The sequence below is a fragment of the Arachis hypogaea genome, chromosome 14, assembly GCF_003086295.3.
Source record: "Arachis hypogaea cultivar Tifrunner chromosome 14, arahy.Tifrunner.gnm2.J5K5, whole genome shotgun sequence".
In the NCBI taxonomy this organism is placed as follows: Eukaryota; Viridiplantae; Streptophyta; class Magnoliopsida; order Fabales; family Fabaceae; genus Arachis; species Arachis hypogaea.
In genome coordinates this window covers 72,701,067-72,721,888 of record NC_092049.1, presented here as the reverse complement: position 1 = coordinate 72,721,888, position 20,822 = coordinate 72,701,067, and the positions used below count along the sequence as shown (strand labels likewise).

At 33.2% G+C, this 20,822-nt stretch overlaps 1 protein-coding gene and 1 non-coding gene across 2 annotated transcripts; both read right to left on the bottom strand.

The window, feature by feature from the left end:
- Window positions 1-250: 250 nt before the first annotated feature.
- On the bottom strand, window positions 251-5,796 carry LOC112742103 (protein SULFUR DEFICIENCY-INDUCED 1). Its single transcript, XM_025791347.3, has 4 exons — window positions 5,380-5,796; window positions 4,470-4,682; window positions 3,740-3,895; window positions 251-886 (listed from the first exon to the last, which is right to left on the bottom strand). The coding sequence occupies exons 1-4, from the start codon at window positions 5,515-5,517 to the stop codon at window positions 485-487; spliced, it is 909 nt and encodes a 302-aa protein (XP_025647132.1). The 5' UTR covers window positions 5,518-5,796; the 3' UTR covers window positions 251-484.
- A 13,237-nt stretch (window positions 5,797-19,033) lies between these two features.
- On the bottom strand, window positions 19,034-19,141 carry LOC112746014 (small nucleolar RNA R71). The gene has a single exon (XR_003173914.1). It is a non-coding gene; the product is annotated as a small nucleolar RNA R71 (small nucleolar RNA).
- Between the last annotated feature and the right edge of the window lie 1,681 nt (window positions 19,142-20,822).

Below are 20,822 nucleotides of genomic sequence, written 5' to 3'. Positions count from 1 at the left end.
AGGTATGTAGAATGAATAACGTACCTAAAAAAACCTCTGACTCCTTTTTATATAACTAGTGATAGTTATCTCATCTTATCTGGCTAAAATAAGAGAAGTATTTGAATTCAAATGTCTGTTAAAAACTGTAGAGCCGGTTCGGGCCGTCGGATAGAGTCATCCCCGGTTAATCGAGTCAAAGGCCATTCTGGTCCGTAACATTAATCCTTTTATTTATTTTGTTCTATTTCTAACTATAAAATAAGTACAATTTTAAGAAAGCAAGTTTTTGTTATTAAAAAGTTTACATCAGGCTTATTACTTTCATCCCTTTGTGAATTTACATCAAAATCTTCACTCAACTTTAATTTAGGCTTCACCTTGTATATTCTATTTCTATTTCCTCTTCCCCCACCCAAAAAACCAACACTTTGAAAATTAAAGAAAAGAAGCAGGCGATAAACAAAAGGAATAAGTATGACCAAATCTGTACATAGTGGAAAATTTAACATGCTAACTGATCTCTAAATGAAGAAATCTCCTCAAAAATTGGAAGTCTCTTTGATCTAACCGGCCCCAATTGATTCATCATCTGTTCAAGGCCTTTGATGAACTCATCATCAAGGGTCAAAATATCCGATAACTGCGGTGCAGGAAGAAGGGATCTTAACTCTGTTAAGAGATCTTGGGCCCGTTTTTTTGACTTGCCATCATCTGAGCCTGGTAATTTGCCTTCTAAAACATCATTAAGTATTAATTGGGCTTCTTCATAACGGGCTTGTTTGATGAGGCACAGGCCCAAGTTACAAGCCTTGTTACAATCTGGATCGATTAGTTGGGCCTTCCGATAAACTACCTCTGCCATGATGTAATTCATCTTTTGCATGTAGGCCCAGCCTAGGTTTCCCTATACAAGAATAAATCGGTGCATTTAGATGTGATTATTTTGCCTAAAAGATCACTTTTTATAAATAATTATAAAAATTTAACTTTAATGTATTATATATATATATATATCTAATTATCTAATATTACATTAATAAAATAATTATTTTTCATATAAAATAATTTTATACATATATTTAATTATTTAATATTATATAAATAAAAATAATTATTTAAAAAAATGATTAAACAATGCATATAAATTAAACTCTTCCGGAAAAAAAGGTGTATTGGGAAGTGGGAAGTGGGAAGTGGGAGGTGGGAGGGAATTAAAAGTCGAAGACTAAATTTGTGTTTAGATTACACATTATAAATGGAGGTTATAAATAAAATTTTACATAAAATTAATTTTATAAATTTGATTTTAATAAAAAAATAAATTTATGTTAATGTGATTTACGTTTCTCAATTTTTATATCAAAATAGATTATAATAAAATAAATATTGTTTAGATTATACTATTTAAAAAAAATTTTAGATAAAAAATACTAAAAAAAATATCAATTTAAATAAATTTTTTATATTATTCTATCATTTAATTTAGATATTTAAATAAATTTTATTAATTAATTTTATAATAAAATTAATATTTATTTATTAAATTAAAAATAACATATAAAAATTAGTAAAATATAATACATTAAAAATAAAAAATATATAAATAAATTAATAATTTAATATGTTAATGTAAATAAATATTATATTAAAAGATAAAATATCAATAAAATACATAAAAAAATATTTTATACATAGTCAAATAAAAAAATAAATAAAAAATCAAATAAATAAAGCCAAATAAAAACAAAACAAAAACTTCTTAAAAAATAGACCTAAAGAATACTATAATGAATGATAAAAAAAATCATATCAACTAAGAAATAATAAGAACTCTAAAAAACAATAACATTCTTTGAGAAATCAGAACACTAAAAAAATTATTATAAAAAATATTTATCATATAAATAAAATAATATAATATAAAATAAAAATATAAAAAAAATACTATAAATTTTATAATATCAAATAAAAAAATATTTTATAATTTTTCTAATATTTTTAGTGTTCTTTAATTTAGTATTATTTTAGATTATAAATTTTTTATTATTTATGACTTTATTGTTACTTATAATTAATTTTTTATTTATTTTATCCTTTTTTAATAGAATCATAATTTATATTATACAAAATTTAAATAATAAACATAAACATAGTATATAAATACAAACTAACGTAGATGGTTACTTGTATTCTTTTTATAGAAAAAAATAAAAAATAAAATTAATAAAAAACAAATAATTTTTTTTCAAATATTAAAAAAAAGTTACCAAACATTAAAAAAAAAACCCTTTTAAAAAACTCAAACCAGCTCCTCTCCTCTCCAATACTAAACCAAACATACCCTAAATTTAAATTCTTTTGCACCCATACCAAACCCAATAGTACTTTGCAATGGACTGAATTTAAAGTTTAAATTACTTAAATCAAATCACACATGCAGTCGTGCGTAAATCATAAACCTATATAGTAGCAGTGCAAAATATATTATAGAAAAATATTTTCTGCACCATCTTAAGCTGTATGTTTTTTGTTTTTTGTATTAAAGTAATTTATAGAAAATAAAAAATATATTTCTTACATAATAAGAAGATATGGGGTTTTTTTATTTTAAATTATTTAAATAAAATATTTATAAAAATATGTAATTTATAGCGTATTTTTACATTTGCATAAACCTATCCAAAATATATACAGTTTAAAAAACCGTGCATAAACCAGGTATATTCCAGCTATACTGCATCCGGAATAGAACCATAACAAAATTTCTGACATTATACTCCGAATACATACAATTTATAAAAAAATATTTTTTTTAAAATAATATTTATTTATCTTTTATTCTTATATTTTTCTTAACCTTTTAAAATTTAACTGGATCACTTTATTTAATATATTATAATTTTTATAATAATTGAATATTTTTAAAATTTAAAATTTTAATAATTAAAAAATAATAAAAATTAAATAATTTTATTTTTAAATCATATATATTATATTTTATTTTATTAATATAAGAATAAAAGATAAATAAATATTAGTTGAAAGAAAAAAATATCTATTATAAACTGCATATATCCCAAATATGGCTCCCTCAAGTACAATACATCGGGTTTATGCACAAAATTTTAAACTGTATGTATCCTAGATACAGAGTATAATTGTGTTTTTTTATGATTTTGATGACTCTATACTTGGAATGATTATACATTTCTGTAAATATTATATTTAAATAATTTAAATTAAAAAAAGAAAAAAAAGACAAATCGATCTCTGATTTTTTGGTTTACGGACATTTAAGTCTCTGAAAATTTAAAAATACATTTAAGTCTCGGACTTCTTTAAAATCTGAACATATCGATCCTTGAGTTTAATTTGTCCAATTTTAAAAATTCTCTCACGGGTTTATTCGTATCAATCAAGTCAGATTTTTCTATTGAATTGAGAGACCCAAATGAACGTAAGGGATCGATAAGTCCAGATTTTGAAAAGGTCAAGGACTTAAATGTATTTTCAAATTCTCAATGACCTATTTATTTTTTTTCTAAATAAAATCCAAAGATATATACTTAGTGATATACCAAAGAGTAGTACAAATATAATTTCTATATTTATAATGAAGTTTTCTTAAGGTTTACAACGTCATTTGTGATTAAGTGCAAAATTTTGTGTTGCACCAAACTATGAACCATGAATGTTGCAATTTGCAAATAATTCTTTTCTTTCAAAAGGATGCTTAAGTTAAATAAGATTAAGTTACCAGTAGTCTTGAAGTTTCCTGCTTAATTGAAACTTGGAACTTCTTGCCATGAGAACGTGCTGTCTTTGTGAGTTTTCCATTGAAGGCCTCGCCTTGGTAGATCAACTTCAGCTTTTGCTTCAGCAATTCTATTTGCTCATCTAGTTTTCCACATTTCTACCATCAGGAAAACAAAAATTAAATTAATATAGAGACAATTTAAAGACTCAGTAATAAGTAATGACCATTAACTGAATGCTAATTAACAGGACATTCAACAAACTGTTTAAAAGATTTACAGAAACAGAAATATTAGAGGTCAATACTTTTTATAAATATTAATCAATATTTTGAACTAATGCTTTATTTTTTTATACTATTAAAATTTGGATCTGGGATTTAGCATTTAAAATTTAGTATAAAAACATCTTTGTTGTCAAGTGTTGATAAAAAAAATAAATTTTGTTAGTAACATAATATTACTCTAAAGTTTTTAAAGTTTTTATGCATTAAAAATATTAAACGATTTATTGAATAAATAATTTTTTAATCTCTCATCCGGCCATTCATAATTCATATCATTTATTAGAATTTAATTTTAATACACTATTTTATAATAATTATTTTTTATATTGATCACATAAATAGATGTCGAAAACAATAAATGTAATGTAACAGTGCATGATAATTAAACTCTTGTTGATTATTCATTAGCTAATTCGGAAAGATGTTCGGAGAAATTCGGATGTACCTTGTACAGATCTATTAGTACATTATCAAGAGATTCTTGAGATTGTTTGGGGCAGAGGCTTCTAAATGAGCAAATGGCTTCAATTGCTTCTTCGGATCTGTCTAACTGTTTCATCACCACCGCCATATCTTTCAAAGCACTGTCCACTTTATCCCCTGAATTTATTGCTTTCCAAAATAATACAATTGCAGCTTCAGGGTCCTTATCTACCAGCTGGATATACGATGTATAATTCAGATTAGTATATTTTAGTAAATTGGAACTTTTATTAATCCGAGACTTCAGTCACGCTAGTGTAGCTTCTCTTGTTGGGTCAAATCAATAGCAAACTCAAGCAAAAATTCTGAATTAAAACCATGGACGACGCATTAGATAAGAAAACGAAAAAGAGAGGAGAAGAAAAACCACATTCGGATTATACTTGAGATGCATCACCAGCTTAAGATATGCAGCAGTTTAATTAAGCTATGAATCATTATCTTATTTTCTTTTTCTTTCTTATTCAAAATAATTTTAAAAAAGGAAAAAAAAATAAAAGGTCAGTTGTACATAAATTCAATCGCAATGACTTCGCTTGTAAAAATGTTTCATTTACCACCTATATTAATTAATAGGTAGAATACTCTATCTTTTTAAACTATACGAGTAAGATTGTGAAGCCAGTCTTTAATCCAATTTTTGGTGACTCATGGCCAGTGGAAGCTGTTATTTTAGTGTTCATGAACTGGCTTCACTAATTCTATAGAATTTATTCTTATTGAATCAAACAGTAATGAAGTGGCATCATAAATAAAATACCTCTCATCATCATAAAAATAGTGCAACGTACAGCTGAATAACTCAACAACACAAAACTAAGTAGTAACAAGAAAATAAAAAAGTGAAAATCATTGTGTAGTACTATTATTACCTGAGCATGCTTGGCTCTAACATAAGGTCCATCCCCAAAAGGAACCTTGTGAAGCACATGGTAAATATCATATCTCTTTCCCTTAGGAGAAGAAGAAGAAGAACTCATGTTATTGTTGCAACCACCTCTTTCTTCCATTTCTCTTTTCTATTTTTATGAGACGCGGCGGCACAGAGATCAAACCAACTAAAACGGTTGGATGCTTTCGTTCTACTTTTTTCTTTTTTTCCGGGTTGAGCTTTACAAGAGCCAAACACGCTTTCAAGTTTCAACAAACAAGAAAAAGGAAGGTTTACTAGTAGAAAAGAGAGGCAGAGAGAGAGGGGATGACAAGAACAAAGAGAAATGACGAATTTGGTTGGTTTTGCGTCCATATTCATTTGGCCTTGGCGGTTCCTCGCTACAGAGACAATCAACGACTGTGACTTTGAGTATTGACACGTGTCGTTTTATGATTTCATCTTAGAAAAGCACGATGCAACTTGAGGTATAATGCCACTGAATCATGCTAGATATTAGGTGCATATTTCGTTAAGGAGAAATTGCCCTTTACACTTTAATATTTAAGAAGCAAATTAATATTCACTATTTTGTATAGTGATAGGATTCAATTTATTGACTAAAAAAATATATGGTGAATTTTATTTTTTTTTTCAAAATAAAGAATAAATTACTCTTCGTGATATGTCAAACAATTACTTGATAAAATAGGACGATTTATCGCAGTTAATGTTAACTCTTAATTTAATCTAAGTTATGATAATATAACTAGCTAATTAACTAAGGTATAAACTTTTTTGTAATTTATAAAAATTACTAGAAAAATTACATTTTGTAATTTTAACCACACAATAAAAAAAAAATCTGGTGCCTCTTTGAGGTTGAAAACCAGTAGAGATTTCGTTTATGTCATTCTATTTTAAAATAAAAAAAATATATTATTGCATTTTCTGTATCAGATGATTTATCGTTCAATATTATTAATTAATTTTTCATTTGTTCATATTCATCAATCACTCTTCATACTCACTTCTTTACCAAGCATTTAACATCTTATCACCTTGAGCCTTATCTCTAGCCGTAAAGCGAAGGATAACAAAAGTGCCACGATAATTCTAGAACTCATACAATAATATATATAGAAAGAAGTAATAATACTAGAAGTCCGATCTAAGGAACTGGAGTTCAAAGATAGTTAAACAGAAGAAACAAATCGCGAAGCGTTCACATACGATAACTAAAACGTATAGGCACAACATGAACAGAACATGATAATATACACAACCTTGCATAGAGCTCCAATATACAAGGTAGTGGCTAATAGTTAAACAAGTTATATGTATACATTATCAAAAAGAGAAACTAGCCTCAACTTGCGGGGTTTAGGCCGATTAGTAAAAAATACAACAGAATTTTTATAAAAGTTTTACTTCATATCTCTCAAAATTTAAAGCAAAAGCCTCTAACAGCCTGTTTGGACACCTTTAAATGATGGAATTAGAATTTAATTCCATCAAGAAATGAATTCATAAAGAAATGGAATTCAATTCCATAGTTTAGAACAACTAACTCATTTAATGAGATAGAACTGAATTTTATTGTTTGGAATGACTTGTTGATGAATTACATTATTTCTCTAAGACATTTTTACCCCTCAATAATATTAAGTATAATTTTATTTATCAATTAAATTAGATAATATAATTATATAAATCACTTATAAGTAAAATTGGTCTAATACAACCTCACCAATTAGATCCATCTCACCCATGAAATCATGATAGGTGGAATTTTTTTAAAAATGAGAAATTTAAATTATTTAAAAAAAAATCAACATCTCATAACTTTTTTATTTTTTTCTATAATCTTATTTGTGTGTGATTATTATTAATAAAAATATTTTTTTACTTTAATTAATAGTTTAATACATTATAAGTTTATAACTATATTTTAAAAAAATTAAATTTTGTATAACTTTTATAAAAATATTTTCAATTTATAACCTTTAGGCTTTAACAGTCATGAAAGAAAAATTTATAATCTTAAGTTCTTAACACATACTTTTGTGAGCTAAATCCAAAAATAAATTGGGGGTAAATGTAATATAAAAGAATTTAGAAAAAGGACCTACAATTTTGAGTATTTACAATTGTAGCGCAGCGTTGTTGGCACACGGGATCTTTCTTCCGCTCGTTCATTTTTTCATTGCTTTGTGTTTGTGCTGCGTTTCTCTCTATCTCTCTCTCTAGGGCATTGGAGTATTGAGAGTGCGTCAAGATGAATATCTTCAGGCTCGCCGGTGATATGACCCATCTTCTCAGCATTCTGGTCCTCCTCCTCAAGATCTACGCCACCAAATATTCTCAGGTCTCTCCCTCTCTTCATTTCACTCGCATTCCTTCCTCAAACCGATAAAATACTAATTTTTGAGTTAGGCCATTTCGATTCTACTGATCTACTGATCTGAATTGGGGGCGGTTACGGTTTGTTTCAGGAATTTCTCGGAAGACACCGGAGTTATATGCGATAGTGTTCCTGGCGAGGTATCTAGATCTGTTCACGGAGTTCATATCGTTGTACAACATGGTGATGAAGAAAGTGAAGGGATTATGGAATATTATAATTTGGACAGGGGTATTTTTGATATTGCACAGTTTAAGTGAGATTTAGGTGAGAATTGATTTTGAAATCAGACCAAAGTAGGTCTGATTTGTAAATGGGGGTAAAATAAGGATTGGAATTCTCACCGAAATTCAACTTCATGTTTTTCTTTTCTATTCCAAAGCAAGGAATAGAATTCAATTCATCTATGATTTCAAATCAGATGCATTCCAAACAGGCTGTAAGGTAACAAAATACAATACAAAATGAGAGAACTAATAATAGTGTCTAGCACACTATCATGCACATCCCAGGGATATAGTGCCCTGCACACTCTTGCGGCAGAGAAGGTTATGTGAGCGGGATACTAGCTCAGCTCTCACTTCTAAAAGTAAGCAGGATTAACCACCGTCCTTACGCCAACGCCACAACCTTGACAAGCGAGATTCACAACTGTCCTTGCCTGAGGCACTGGGATTCACCGCAACCTCGACAACAATGTATCATCATAATTTATCATTCAGAGATCGCTTTCCATATCCAACAAGTCCACCATTCCTTTCCGAGTTCCAAACTCATCGTAACCATCATCAGTTCTCCATTTCTCAAATTCGCCATCAATCTAACACTCCATCAATTCACATGAGTAATCTATCCACATTACATCCCAAGCCTAAGTCACCGTCTTCTAAACTCATAATAGAAAAATATCTAATTTAAGTCACCTAATCCATCGTCACTAGTCTCAAAACCCAATTATTAGCTAAGAGTCCTAAATAGACATTAAAAAAGTTTAGAAAACTAGAGAAACCATTAAAATATCAGAAAATAAGTTTTCAACAAAACAAAGGTCATGCGTACGCATGCCCCATCTCGCGTATGCATGGGTGTCAAATTGCCCAAGTCGCGTACGCATGCATCTCCCGTGTATGCAAGCATCCAAAATAGGAAAAGGTTGCCGCATCGCGTGTTATAAGTTGCATATGCGAGAGTGTTTGGCAGCGGCCAATCCTCGCATCGTGTGCACGATCCACGTACGCAGGCCTTAAAAACCTTTGAAGAAGTTAAATGCTGCAAAATTCAGATTTTTGTACCAAACTTCAAATGCCATAACTCTTTCGTTTTAAATCATTTTTGAACCGTTCTTCGAACAACTAATGTAACACCCTAACTTTTAGCTCCTCATGATCGTACTAAAAGTTCAGGTGTTACCTACCTCTAAACCTTTTTATCTTATACTATCTTCATTTAATATTGAACTTTTGCAAACACGAATCAAAAATTTGTTTCAGAAAGCGAAGAGTCCATACCTTAGACCATTTAATCGGGGAAGGTTTTTGGTGACAACACCTGGAGATATCAGAAGTGAGAATGCTGACATGAGTAACGAGAAATCCAGTGATAACACAATCACCTGCCAGTGGAAGCTCGTGTCGTGAGATGTTTGGTCAAGTCCTATAACGAGCGAAACCATGGAACAGAGGAAGATAGTTATAGGTATTCGGACAGATAACAAAGAGTTAGGCGGGACCACTCACCGGAAGACTAAGAGGAGGATGCCGAAAGAAAAAATGCCTCATTTCCAATACTGATCGTGAAACACCATGAGCAGCTGGATGTTGAGGTCCGAAATTCGAAGTGAAATTTTGGAATTGCCCGTTTATATATATATATATATATATACACACACACACACACACACACACACACACACACACACACACACACACACACACACACACACATAGCATTATGTGTAACAACCCTGATTTTTGAGTATGCGAGATCTTTTCTGAAGGCACGGATTTCTCCAGAAGATTAGTAAAGGGAACACCTCTTATATATCATAAAGTATCTCAATCCTCATTTTCATTATGTCATCCTTAAGCTAGAACATTTTCTGAGGCAAGCTCGATAACGCAATCACGAAGAACCTAGTTTTTGAACTGTATCGGTTAGGAGTTTTGATTCTGATTTTCGTAAATAGTCTCAGATTGACGAACTGGACTCGATTCATGAGAGAAGAGAGATAATAGTATAATATTATCATTATATTAGTATTAGAAGATGCTTGAATGATATTATAAGGTTACCTGGTCTGTTTTAGTTAAAAACAGGAAATCGGTTTAACCAGGTTTATGGTTTACTGGTGCAGCTTAGCACCAGCACTCTCTGATGACTTTAGCAATGCTAAGGTCTCATCATACATGTTTTATTCTCATAATAAATATGTTACTAGTGTCATTTATGCTAGTAGCTCAGAAAATAATTTTTAGAGATGTTTTTACGAGTGTTCTGATACACCTAGTTTTAGTAGTTGTACACCAGAGATATTTTAATATTATTTTAATCCACCTCCAAGCCAACCAATCACAACTCATCTTACACCCCCAAGACCTCCAAGGCTGTATCATTTCATCATTTTGGCCGAAAATAACAAGAGAGAAAAGAGAGAAACTTTCATGAACACTTAATCTTCAAAGCTTGATTTTTTCTGAACTAAAACTCAAATCAAAACTCTGATTTCACCAAAATGATCCTCTCTTCTTTCTCTATATAACCATGTAACTTATCAAGGCTGGAAATAAGATGAGATAGCTGTCTCCCTCCCTCTTCAATTCGGTTTTCAAGGAAATATGCTTAAACAAGTGTTTTCTTGATGTTCTTCCTTAGATCTCTTGCTTAGCTTGACTTGTGGGCCAAAGATCTTTGATTTCTTGCATGTTTAAGGTGAGGATAACCTTCCTAAGATGCTTCTGAAGTTTTTTTTGTTGATGGCTTAGAGTTTTAAAGTTGTTCTTGATGTGTTTTAGGAGGAAAAAGTGATTTAAGAACACTTCAAAGAGTAACCGGATTTGGAGCAGCAGATCAAGGTAGGGTTTGACGAAATTAATCTTGATTGATTGTGTTTGAGTTGTGTGATTATGATATGGTTTGGCTGTGCTTGAAATTGATGATTTATATGAGTGATTCTTGTTGAAATTTTGGTGAAAATTTGATGAAATTTGATGATATTCAAGCTATGAAACATGCCCTTGAGTGCAGCTGGAAAAACGAACCCTAATCCTTAAATTAGGGTTCAATTTGTGTTAAAATAATGTAGAAAAGATGGGGTTTTAGTGGCTGGGAATTTATTTTGAATTTTGGTAAAAATCGGTTGCTGAAAAGACTGAAAAACGGGTAAAAACAGAGAAAGAAATTGAAGAATATACGAAGAACACGAAGAACACTTTGAGTGTGGTGAAGAACATTGAAGAACACCTTTTAGATCTTAGAAAGGGTAAGGAAGTAAATATTTTGGTGTTTGAGGGGTTATTTTGTAATTTCTGAAAGTTAGGGTGGTTAAAGTAGAAATATTAAAAGTTACGGGTGGTAAAAAGTGAATTTATAAAGTAAATGGTTAAAGGAAGGTAATTTTTGAAAATATATTAATAAAATAATAAATAATAATAAAATATTAAATAATAATATTTAATTAAAAATAATTTTTTAATATAAATAATAAAATAATACAGAAAAAGCAGTTTTCTGTAAAAGCTTTAGAAAGACAACTTTAAGTGTAGAATCTCATAATTACCTTCATAAAACACTTAGGGAGTGGTAATAACATGTTAGTGAGGCAAAGATAAAGGAAAGATAAGAAGTTAAAGAAAAGATAAAAACCAAAGAAAAGTATGTAAAGTTTTAATAACAGAAAAACAGACAGAGATTAGTGAACGAACTAGGGCAATATAGTTAGTCCTTGAGTTGTGACTAGGGTTAGGTATTATATGAAAAGTTAAAATGTTTCAGTATAGACTTAATGAACCTATACTTGGGACAGACTAACTATTCATACTGAAATTTACATAAGCTTTAAATACATACGTTAAACAGAGAAATCAGAGCAGAGTAGAGAGACACAGAGAACAGAGTAATCAGAGCAGAGTAAAGAGACAATGAGAAAAGAGTAATACAACAAAGAGAATAGAGGAGAAGAGTATAAGAATAAAGAGTTAAGCCTTGCGGCATGATGTTCTGTTGTATGTTCATCTGCTGCTTTTCCATTGGCCCTAGAGGTCCTATAGGCCCAAGTTCACCTACAGTGAGTTGTTATTCCTGTAGGCCGAAGTTCATCTGCAGTGAATATCAATTGTGTATCTCAGGGTGTTGCTCCTGTTGGCCGAAATTCACCTACAAAGAGTTGTGATACCTGTAAGCCGAAGTTCACTTACAGGGGCGCTATTTCTGTAAGCCGAAGTTCACTTACAGAGGTGCTATTTCTGTAGGCCGAAGTTCACCTACAGAAAGTTGTTTGCTGCGTATTGATCTCGGGTATAACCCACGAACTGAGGATCTCTGTTTTATTGTATGTTGATCTCGGGGAAACCCACGAACTGAGGATCATTGTTTTGTTTGTGAATTGATCTCGGGGACGCCCACGAACTGAGGATCACTGTTTCCCCTTGTGCGTATATTATGGGGTCGAGCTTTGTGCCGACTGCCGGTAGTCACGAAGGAGTGGTATTTTTACCACCGACACGTATGCACTAAGGACACAATGGGAAGCCATATCTAGGACTAGTTCCCAGGTAATGTCAGGATGTAGGGTGTAAACCGACACATGAGCTCATGGCCTGCATAGGACAGACATGCATCATACTTGGTTGTGCATTTCCTCTGTTATGATTGTTGAATGAATGTATGCTCTATTTGTTTGTATTCTATTTTTTGTATTTGTGTTTTATTTTCTTGTATTCTTTTGTTTGTGTTCTGCTTTCTATTTTCTCTATTTTCTCTATTTATCTGTATCTTCTGTTCACTTCTCGGTATTTTGCTATTCGTTTGCTAAAGAACACGGTATTAATGAACTTAACTAATAACCCCGGCCCTACTAAGAACTCCCCAGTTCTTACCCCTTCTCTCTTCCTTCCCCCTTCAGATGGAAGCATGAGTACCCTTCCGTAGTTCACTGACGACCGTTTGCAAAAAGAATTCCGCTCTAGGTAGTCTTCTGAGTCTAGGGTGAATCTCGTTCTCTGTTTATATGTATATACTATGAGACCAGCCAATGTCTGCACCCTGTTTGTACGTGAGCTTTAACTTAAAACCTGTGTACGAGACTCCTGTTGTGTGGCTACATGATGTGGTATCAGAGAGATGTCATATGGCAATGTCTGATTGTGCAGAGGAGAAGCAGATGATGTTCTACCTTTTGGTGACGTTCCACCTGACTTGAGTTTTGAAGACCTAGATCGTACTTTCCCTCGCTTTAGTAGTTTAGAGGGACTAGGTGAGTATAGAGTTTAGGCTAGCCTGGGTGCCAGCTTAGGGACCTCTTGAATAGGTCAGGACCTGGGATGTTGTATGTATGTATACGTATATAATTATTATCTAGCTATATCTAGGGGTGTTCTAAATAAAGGTCTATACTATAATAAGGGTTGGATCACTGAATGTTGCTAGCTACTTGCGATGTATTTATGTGTGGTTGCTTATAACTGTTTTATCTGTTATCAGTTGTGAGTTGATTATGAATGATTCCATCTATTAATCCAAACATTTAAAAAAAATATATATATACCTCGCAAATTAACTACGCTTTTAACAACGAATCAGGCTCATATGATAAATAATAGATAATAATTAGGAAGACAAATTGGTAGCGCTTGGTTTCCGGTATGATCTAGACATATTGAAAATTGGGTCGTTACATTATGTACATAGACTTATTCAAAGATTTTCAAATACAAGTCCTGCCCCTCTAAAAATCAAGACAATAAACGACGAGGAAAAAATAAATTCTAACAACTCAACTTGTGAACATAATCTTCTATGCTCCTGTAGTTCCGCACTAAACCTTCGCACCTGTAGCTGAAAGGGGTGGAAATAGGAGGTAAGAATTGGGAAGTTCTTAGTAGGGTCGGAGTGTATAATTATCTTTATTTTGCTATTATTAGCCAACCGCAACTAATAGCAGAACACATACAAGCATAAATAATAAAAGAACACAGAAGTCAATCAGTCATGCAGCACACACACACAATCACAGAGTTACATAGCACAGAGATATGCACAAACATGTACGATGCATGCCTTTCCTACTAGCAGTGAGTTCACGTGTCGGTTACTTTATCAAAACCCAACACACCTGGTAGCTAATTTGGATATCGTCCTCTTGAAAACCGGTGGGCGGTACACCACCACGAACCCCACCATTGCGAGTGGTACACCACCACAAACCTCGCAAGATCTTCAATTGGAAAAACAACACAGATGTGGGCGGTAAATAACAACGATCCCCACAAACACGTCCACAACCCGTGGGCGGTAAATCACCACAATCCCCACGTCCATCGCGACACTGGACAAGCAGTACACCACCACGATCCTTGCCTGCTCATAGCTCAAATTCAAAACCACAATCTTTTAAAATCTTGACCTGGAGCAAGTGAGACTAAGCCACAATCCTTGCGTACTGCCCAGGTCTTTCCAAATATCAAAATCTCTCTTTAAACAAAAATTCAAATCCATTTTTCTTTTATCAAACTCCTTTTCTTGATAAATCAAATTCAAACATAATACTTTTCTCGATAAAACTCAAAACATAATCATTTCTTTAATAATTCTAATTTAGCAAGTATAATTCTTAAAGCTTTTGAAAATTCATTGACTCCCAAAATATTCAAAACACTCAGCTGGCTGTTCATACATAACCGAATCAAAATCTCAAGCAAACAAGAATAATTCAACATAAACTCATTCAAACTCAAACAATAATTAATCCAACCAACATTCACTTATCAATTTTGTATTTAATTATTATAAAATTACCAAACACTACCTCCGTGTAGAAATCACAACAACAGAAACTCCGGAGAAGCTTTTTGATCGATGATGAGCGGATAATTTATACGCTTTTTGACATTGTTTTTAGTATGTTTTTAGTAGGATCTAGTTACTTTTAGGGATGTTTTCATTAGTTTTTATGCTAAATTCACATTTTTGGACTTTACTATGAGTTTGTGTGTTTTTCTGTGATTTCAGGTATTTTCTGGTTGAAATTGAGGGACTTGAGCAAAAATCAGATTCAGAGGTTGAAGAAGGACTGCTGATACTGTTGGATTCTGACCTTCCTGCACTCAAAGTGGATTTTCCGGAGCTACAGAACTTGAAATGGCGCGCTTCTAATTTCGTTGGAAAGTAGACATCCAGATCTTTCCAGCAATGTATAAAAGTTCATACTTTGCCCAAGTTTAGAGGATGTAAACTAGCGTTCAACGCCAGCTCTCTGCCCAATTCTGGAGTTCAGCGCCAGAAAGGGATCAAAAACCAGAGTTGAACGCCATAAATGGATCAAAACCTGGCGTTCAACTCCACAAATGGCCTCGACACGTGAAAAGTTAAAGCTCAGCCCAAGCACACACCAAGTGGGCCCCGGAAGTGGATTTATGCATCAATTACTTACTTCTGTAAACCCTAGTAGCTAGTTTATTATAAATAGGACCTCTAACTATTGTATTAGACATCTTTGAATCCTGGATCCTGGATTGTATTTTGATCCTGTGATCACGTTTTGGGGGCTGGCCTCTCGGCCACGCCTGGACCTTTCCCTTATGTATTTTCAACGGTAGAGTTTCTACACTCCATAGATTAAGGTGTGGAGCTCTGCTGTTCCTCAAAGATTAATGCAAAGTACTACTGTTTTCTATTCAATTCATCTTATTTCGCTTCTAATATATTCATTCGCACTTCAACCTGAATGTGATGAACGTGACAATCATCATCATTCCCTATGAACGCGTGCCTGACAGCCACTTCCGTTCTACATTAGAATTGAATGAGTATCTCTTAGATCTCTTAATCGGAGTCTTTGTGGTGTAAGCTAGAATGATGGCAGCATTCAAGAGAATCCGGAAGGTCTAAACCTTATCTGTGGTATTCCGAGTAGGATTCAATGATTGAATGACTGTGACGAGCTTCAAACTCGCGATTGCCGGGCGTAGTGACAGACGCAAAAGGATAGTAAATCCTATTCCAGCATGATCGAGAACCGACAGATGAATAGCCGTGCCGTGACAGGGTGCGTTGACCATTTTCACTGAGAGGATAAGATGAAACCATTGACAAGGGTGATGCCTCCAGATGATTAGCCATGCCGTGACAGGGCATTTGGATCATTTTCCCGAGAGAAGACCGAAAGTAGCCATTGACAATGGTGATGTATCACATAAAGCCAGCCATGGAAAGGAGTAAGACTGATTGGATGAAGGCAGCAGGAAAGCAGAGGTTCAGAGGAACGAAAGCATCTCTATTCGCTTATCTGAAATTCTCACCAATGATTTACATAAGTATTTCTATCCTTATTTTATTAATTAATTTCGAAAACCCCATTACTATTTTATATCTGCCTGACTGAGATTTACAAGGTGACCATAGCTTGCTTCATACCAACAATCTCCATGGGATTCGACCCTTACTCACGTAAGGTATTACTTGGACGACCCAGTGCACTTGCTGGTTAGTTGTGCGAAGTTGTGAACCATGGTATTGGCATCATGTTTTTGGCGCCATTACCAGGGAAAGAAAGAGCGATGAATTTTACATAATCAAAGTGTAATCACAATTTCTGCGCACCAAGTTTTTGGCGCCGTTGCCGGAGATTGTTCGAGTTTGGACAACTGACGGTTCATCTTGTTGCTCAGATTAGGTAATTTTCTTTTTTGTTTCTTTTTTTCAAAAATTTTTTCAAAAATATTTCAAAATTTTCTCACCTGTTTTCGAAAAAAAAAAATTTATTCAAAATTTTTAAAGAATGAATTCTAGTGTTTCATGAAGCATGTGAAGCCTGGCTGGCTGTAAAGCCATGTCTAAATTCTTTTGGACTGAGGCTTCCACTCATAAGTATATGAAGTTGGATGAAATATCAGCTGTTGTATACATGAGAGGTATCTATGTTTGCTGAAGCTTGGCTGGCCATTGGCCATGTCTAGTGTTTTGGATCGGAGCTTTCATTGAAAGCTTGGCTGGCTAGTGAGCCATGTCTAATTCCTGGACTGAAGCTTTAGACTAAGAATGCAAAATTCCTGGAATTCATATTAAAAAATTTTGGAATCCTTATTTTCCTTTTTCAATTAATTTTCGAAAAATCCAAAAAAATCATAAAATCATAAAAATCAAAAATATTTTTCTGTTTCTTGAGTCATGTTATAAGTTTGGTGTCAATTGCATGTGCATCTTGCATTTTTCGAAAATTCTCATGCATTCATAGTGCTCTTCATGATCTTCAAGTTGTTCTTGGTAAGTCTTCTTGTTAGATCTTTGCATTTGCATGTTTTGTGTCTTTTCTTGTTTTTCATATGCATTCTTGAATTCTTAGTGTCTAAGCATTAAAGAATTCTAAGTTTGGTGTCTTGCATGTTTTCCTTGCATTAAAATTTTTCAAAAATATGTTCTTGGTGTTCATCTTGATCTTCATAGTGTTCTTGGTGTTCATTTTGACATTCATAGCATTCTTGCATGCATTCATTGTTTTGATTCACAACTTTCATGCATTGCATCATTTTTCTTGTTTTTCTCTCTCATCATAAAAAAATTCAAAAATAAAAAAATAAATATCTTTCCCTTTTTCTCTCTCATAAATTCGAAAATTAGATTTGACTTTTTCAAAAATTTTTAAAATCTAGTTGTTTTTATGAGTCAAATCAAATTTTCAATTTAAAAAAAATCTTATCTTTTTCAAAATCTTTTTCAAAAATCAAATCTTTTTCAATTTTCTTAGTTATTTTCGAAAATTCTAAAAACATTTTTCAAAAATCTTTTTCTTATTTGTATATCAAATTTTCGAAAATAACATAATCAATTAATGTTTTGATTCAAAAATTTCAAGTTTGTTACTTACTTGTTAAGAAAGATTCAAACTTTAAGTTCTAGAATCATATCTTGTGATTTCTTGTGAATCAAGTCATTAATTGTGATTTTAAAAATTCAAATCCTTTTCAAAAACTAATTTCTATCATATCTTTTCAAAAATATCTTCTTATCTTATCTTTTTCAAAAATTTGATTTCAAAAATATATTTTCTAACTTCCTAACTTCTTATCTTTTCAAATTTGTTTCAACTAACTAACTAACTTTTTGTTTGTTTCTTATCTTTTTCAAAACTACCTAACTAACTCTCTCTCTCTAATTTTCGAAAATATCTCCCCCCTTTTTCAAAATTTCTTTTTAATTAACTAATTATTTCAATTTTAAAACTTAATTTTCGAAAATCACTAACCTTTTTCAAAAACTATTTTCAAAAATCACTAACTCTTTTCCAAAAATTATTTTCGAAATTTTCCCTCTCTCATCTTATTCTATTTATTTATTCATCTACTAACATCTCTCCCTCACCCACCAAAAATCCGAACTCCCTCTCTCTCTCTCTCTGAGTTCAGATTTTCTTCTTCTTTTCTTCTACTAACACAAGGACCTCTATACTGTGGTATAAAGGATCCATATTATTATTATTATTTTTTTGTGCCATCTTCTTTGTCATATGAGCAGGAGCAAGGACAAGAATATTCTTGTTGAAGCAGATCCAGAACCTGAAAGGACTCTGAAGAGAAAACTAAGAGAAGCTAAAACACAACAATCCAGAGATAACCTTTCAGAAATTTTCGAACAAGAAGAGGAGATGGCAGCCGAAAATAATAATAATGCAAGGAGAATGCTTGGTGACTTTACTGCACCTAATTCCAATTTACATGGAAGAAGCATCTCTATTCCTGCCATTGGAGCAAACAACTTTGAGCTGAAACCTCAGCTAGTTTCTCTGATGCAGCAGAACTGCAAGTTTCATGGACTTCCATCTGAAGATCCTTTTCAGTTCTTAACTGAATTCTTGCAGATCTGTGATACTGTTAAGACTAATGGAGTAGATCCTGAAGTCTACAGGCTCATGCTTTTTCCTTTTGCTGTAAGAGACAGAGCTAGAGTGTGGTTGGACTCTCAACCCAAAGACAGCCTGAACTCTTGGGATAAGCTGGTCACGGCTTTCTTAGCCAAGTTCTTTCCTCCCAAAAAGCTGAGCAAGCTTAGAGCGGATGTTCAAACCTTCAGACAGAAAGAAGGTGAATCCCTCTATGAAGCTTGGGAAAGATACAAACAGTTGACCAAAAAGTGTCCTTCTGACATGCTTTCAGAATAGACCATCCTGGATATATTCTATGATGGTCTGTCTGAGTTATCTAAGATGTCATTGGATACCTCTGCAGGTGGATCCATTCACCTAAAGAAAACGCCTGCAGAAGCTCAAGAACTCATTGACATGGTTGCAAATAACCAGTTCATGTACACTTCTGAAAGGAATCTTGTGAATAATGGGACGCCTATGAAGAAGGGAGTTCTTGAAATTGATACTCTGAATGCCATATTGGCTCAGAACAAAATATTGACTCAGCAAGTCAATATGATTTCTCAGAGTCTGAATGGATTGCAAGCTGCACCCAACAGTACTCAAGAGGCTTCTCCTGAAGAAGAAGCTTATGATCCTGAGAACCCTGCAATAGCAGAGGTGAATTACTTAGGTGAACCTTATGGAAACACCTATAAATCATCATGGAGAAATCATCCAAATTTCTCATGGAAGGATCAAAAGCCTCAACAAGGCTTTAATAATAGTGGAAGAAACAGGTTTAACAATAATAAACCCTTTCCATCATCCACTCAGCAACAGACAGAGAATTCTGAGCAGAATCCATCTAGCTTAGCAAATCTAGTCTCTGATCTATCTAAGGCCACTGTGAGTTTCATGAATGAAACAAGGTCTTCCATTAGAAATTTGGAAGCACAAGTGGGCCAGCTGAGTAAAAGAATCACTGAAATCCCTCCTAGTACTCTCCCAAGCAATACAGAAGAGAATCCAAAAGGAGAGTGCAAGGCCATTGACATAAGCACCATGGCCGAACCCAAAGAAGGAGAGGAGGACGTGAATCCCAAGGAGGAAGACCTCCTGGGACGTCCAGTGATCAATAAGGAGTTTCCCTCTGAGGAACCAAAGGAATCTGAGGCACATCTAGAGACCATAGAGATTCCATTGAACCTCCTTATGCCCTTCATGAGCTCTGATGAGTATTCCTCTTCTGAAGAGTATGAGGATGTTACTGAAGAGCAAACTGCCAAGTTTCTTGGTGCAATCATGAAGCTGAATGCCAAATTATTTGGTATTGAAACTTGGAAAGATGAACCTCCCTTGTTCACCAATGAACTAAGTGATCTGGATCAACTGACATTGCCTCAGAAGAGACAGGATCCTGGAAAGTTCATAATACCTTGTACTATAGGCACCATGATCTTTAAGGCTCTGTGTGACCTTGGTTCAGGGATAAACCTCATGCCCCTCTCTGTAATAGAGAAACTGGGAATCTATGGGGTGCAAGCTGCTAAAATCTCATTAGAGATGGCAGACAATTCAAGAAAACAGGCTTATGGACAAGTAGAGGACGTGTTAGTAAAGGTTGAAGGCCTTTACATCCCTGCTGATTTCATAGTCCTGGATACTGGAAAGGAAGAGGATGAATCCATCATCCTAGGAAGACCTTTCCTAGCCACAGCAAGAGCTGTGATTGATGTGGACAGAGGAGAATTGATCCTTCAATTAAATAAGGACAACCTTGTGTTTACAACTCAAGGATCTCTCTCTGCATCCATGGAGAGGAAGCAGAAGAAGCTTCTCTCAAAGCAGAGTCAACCAAAGCTCCCACAGTCAGACTCTAAGTTTGGTGTTGGGAGGCCACAACCAAACTCTAAGTTTGGTGTTGAACTCCCATATCCAAACTCTAAGTTTGGTGATGGAGAGTCTCAACAAAGCTCTGAACATC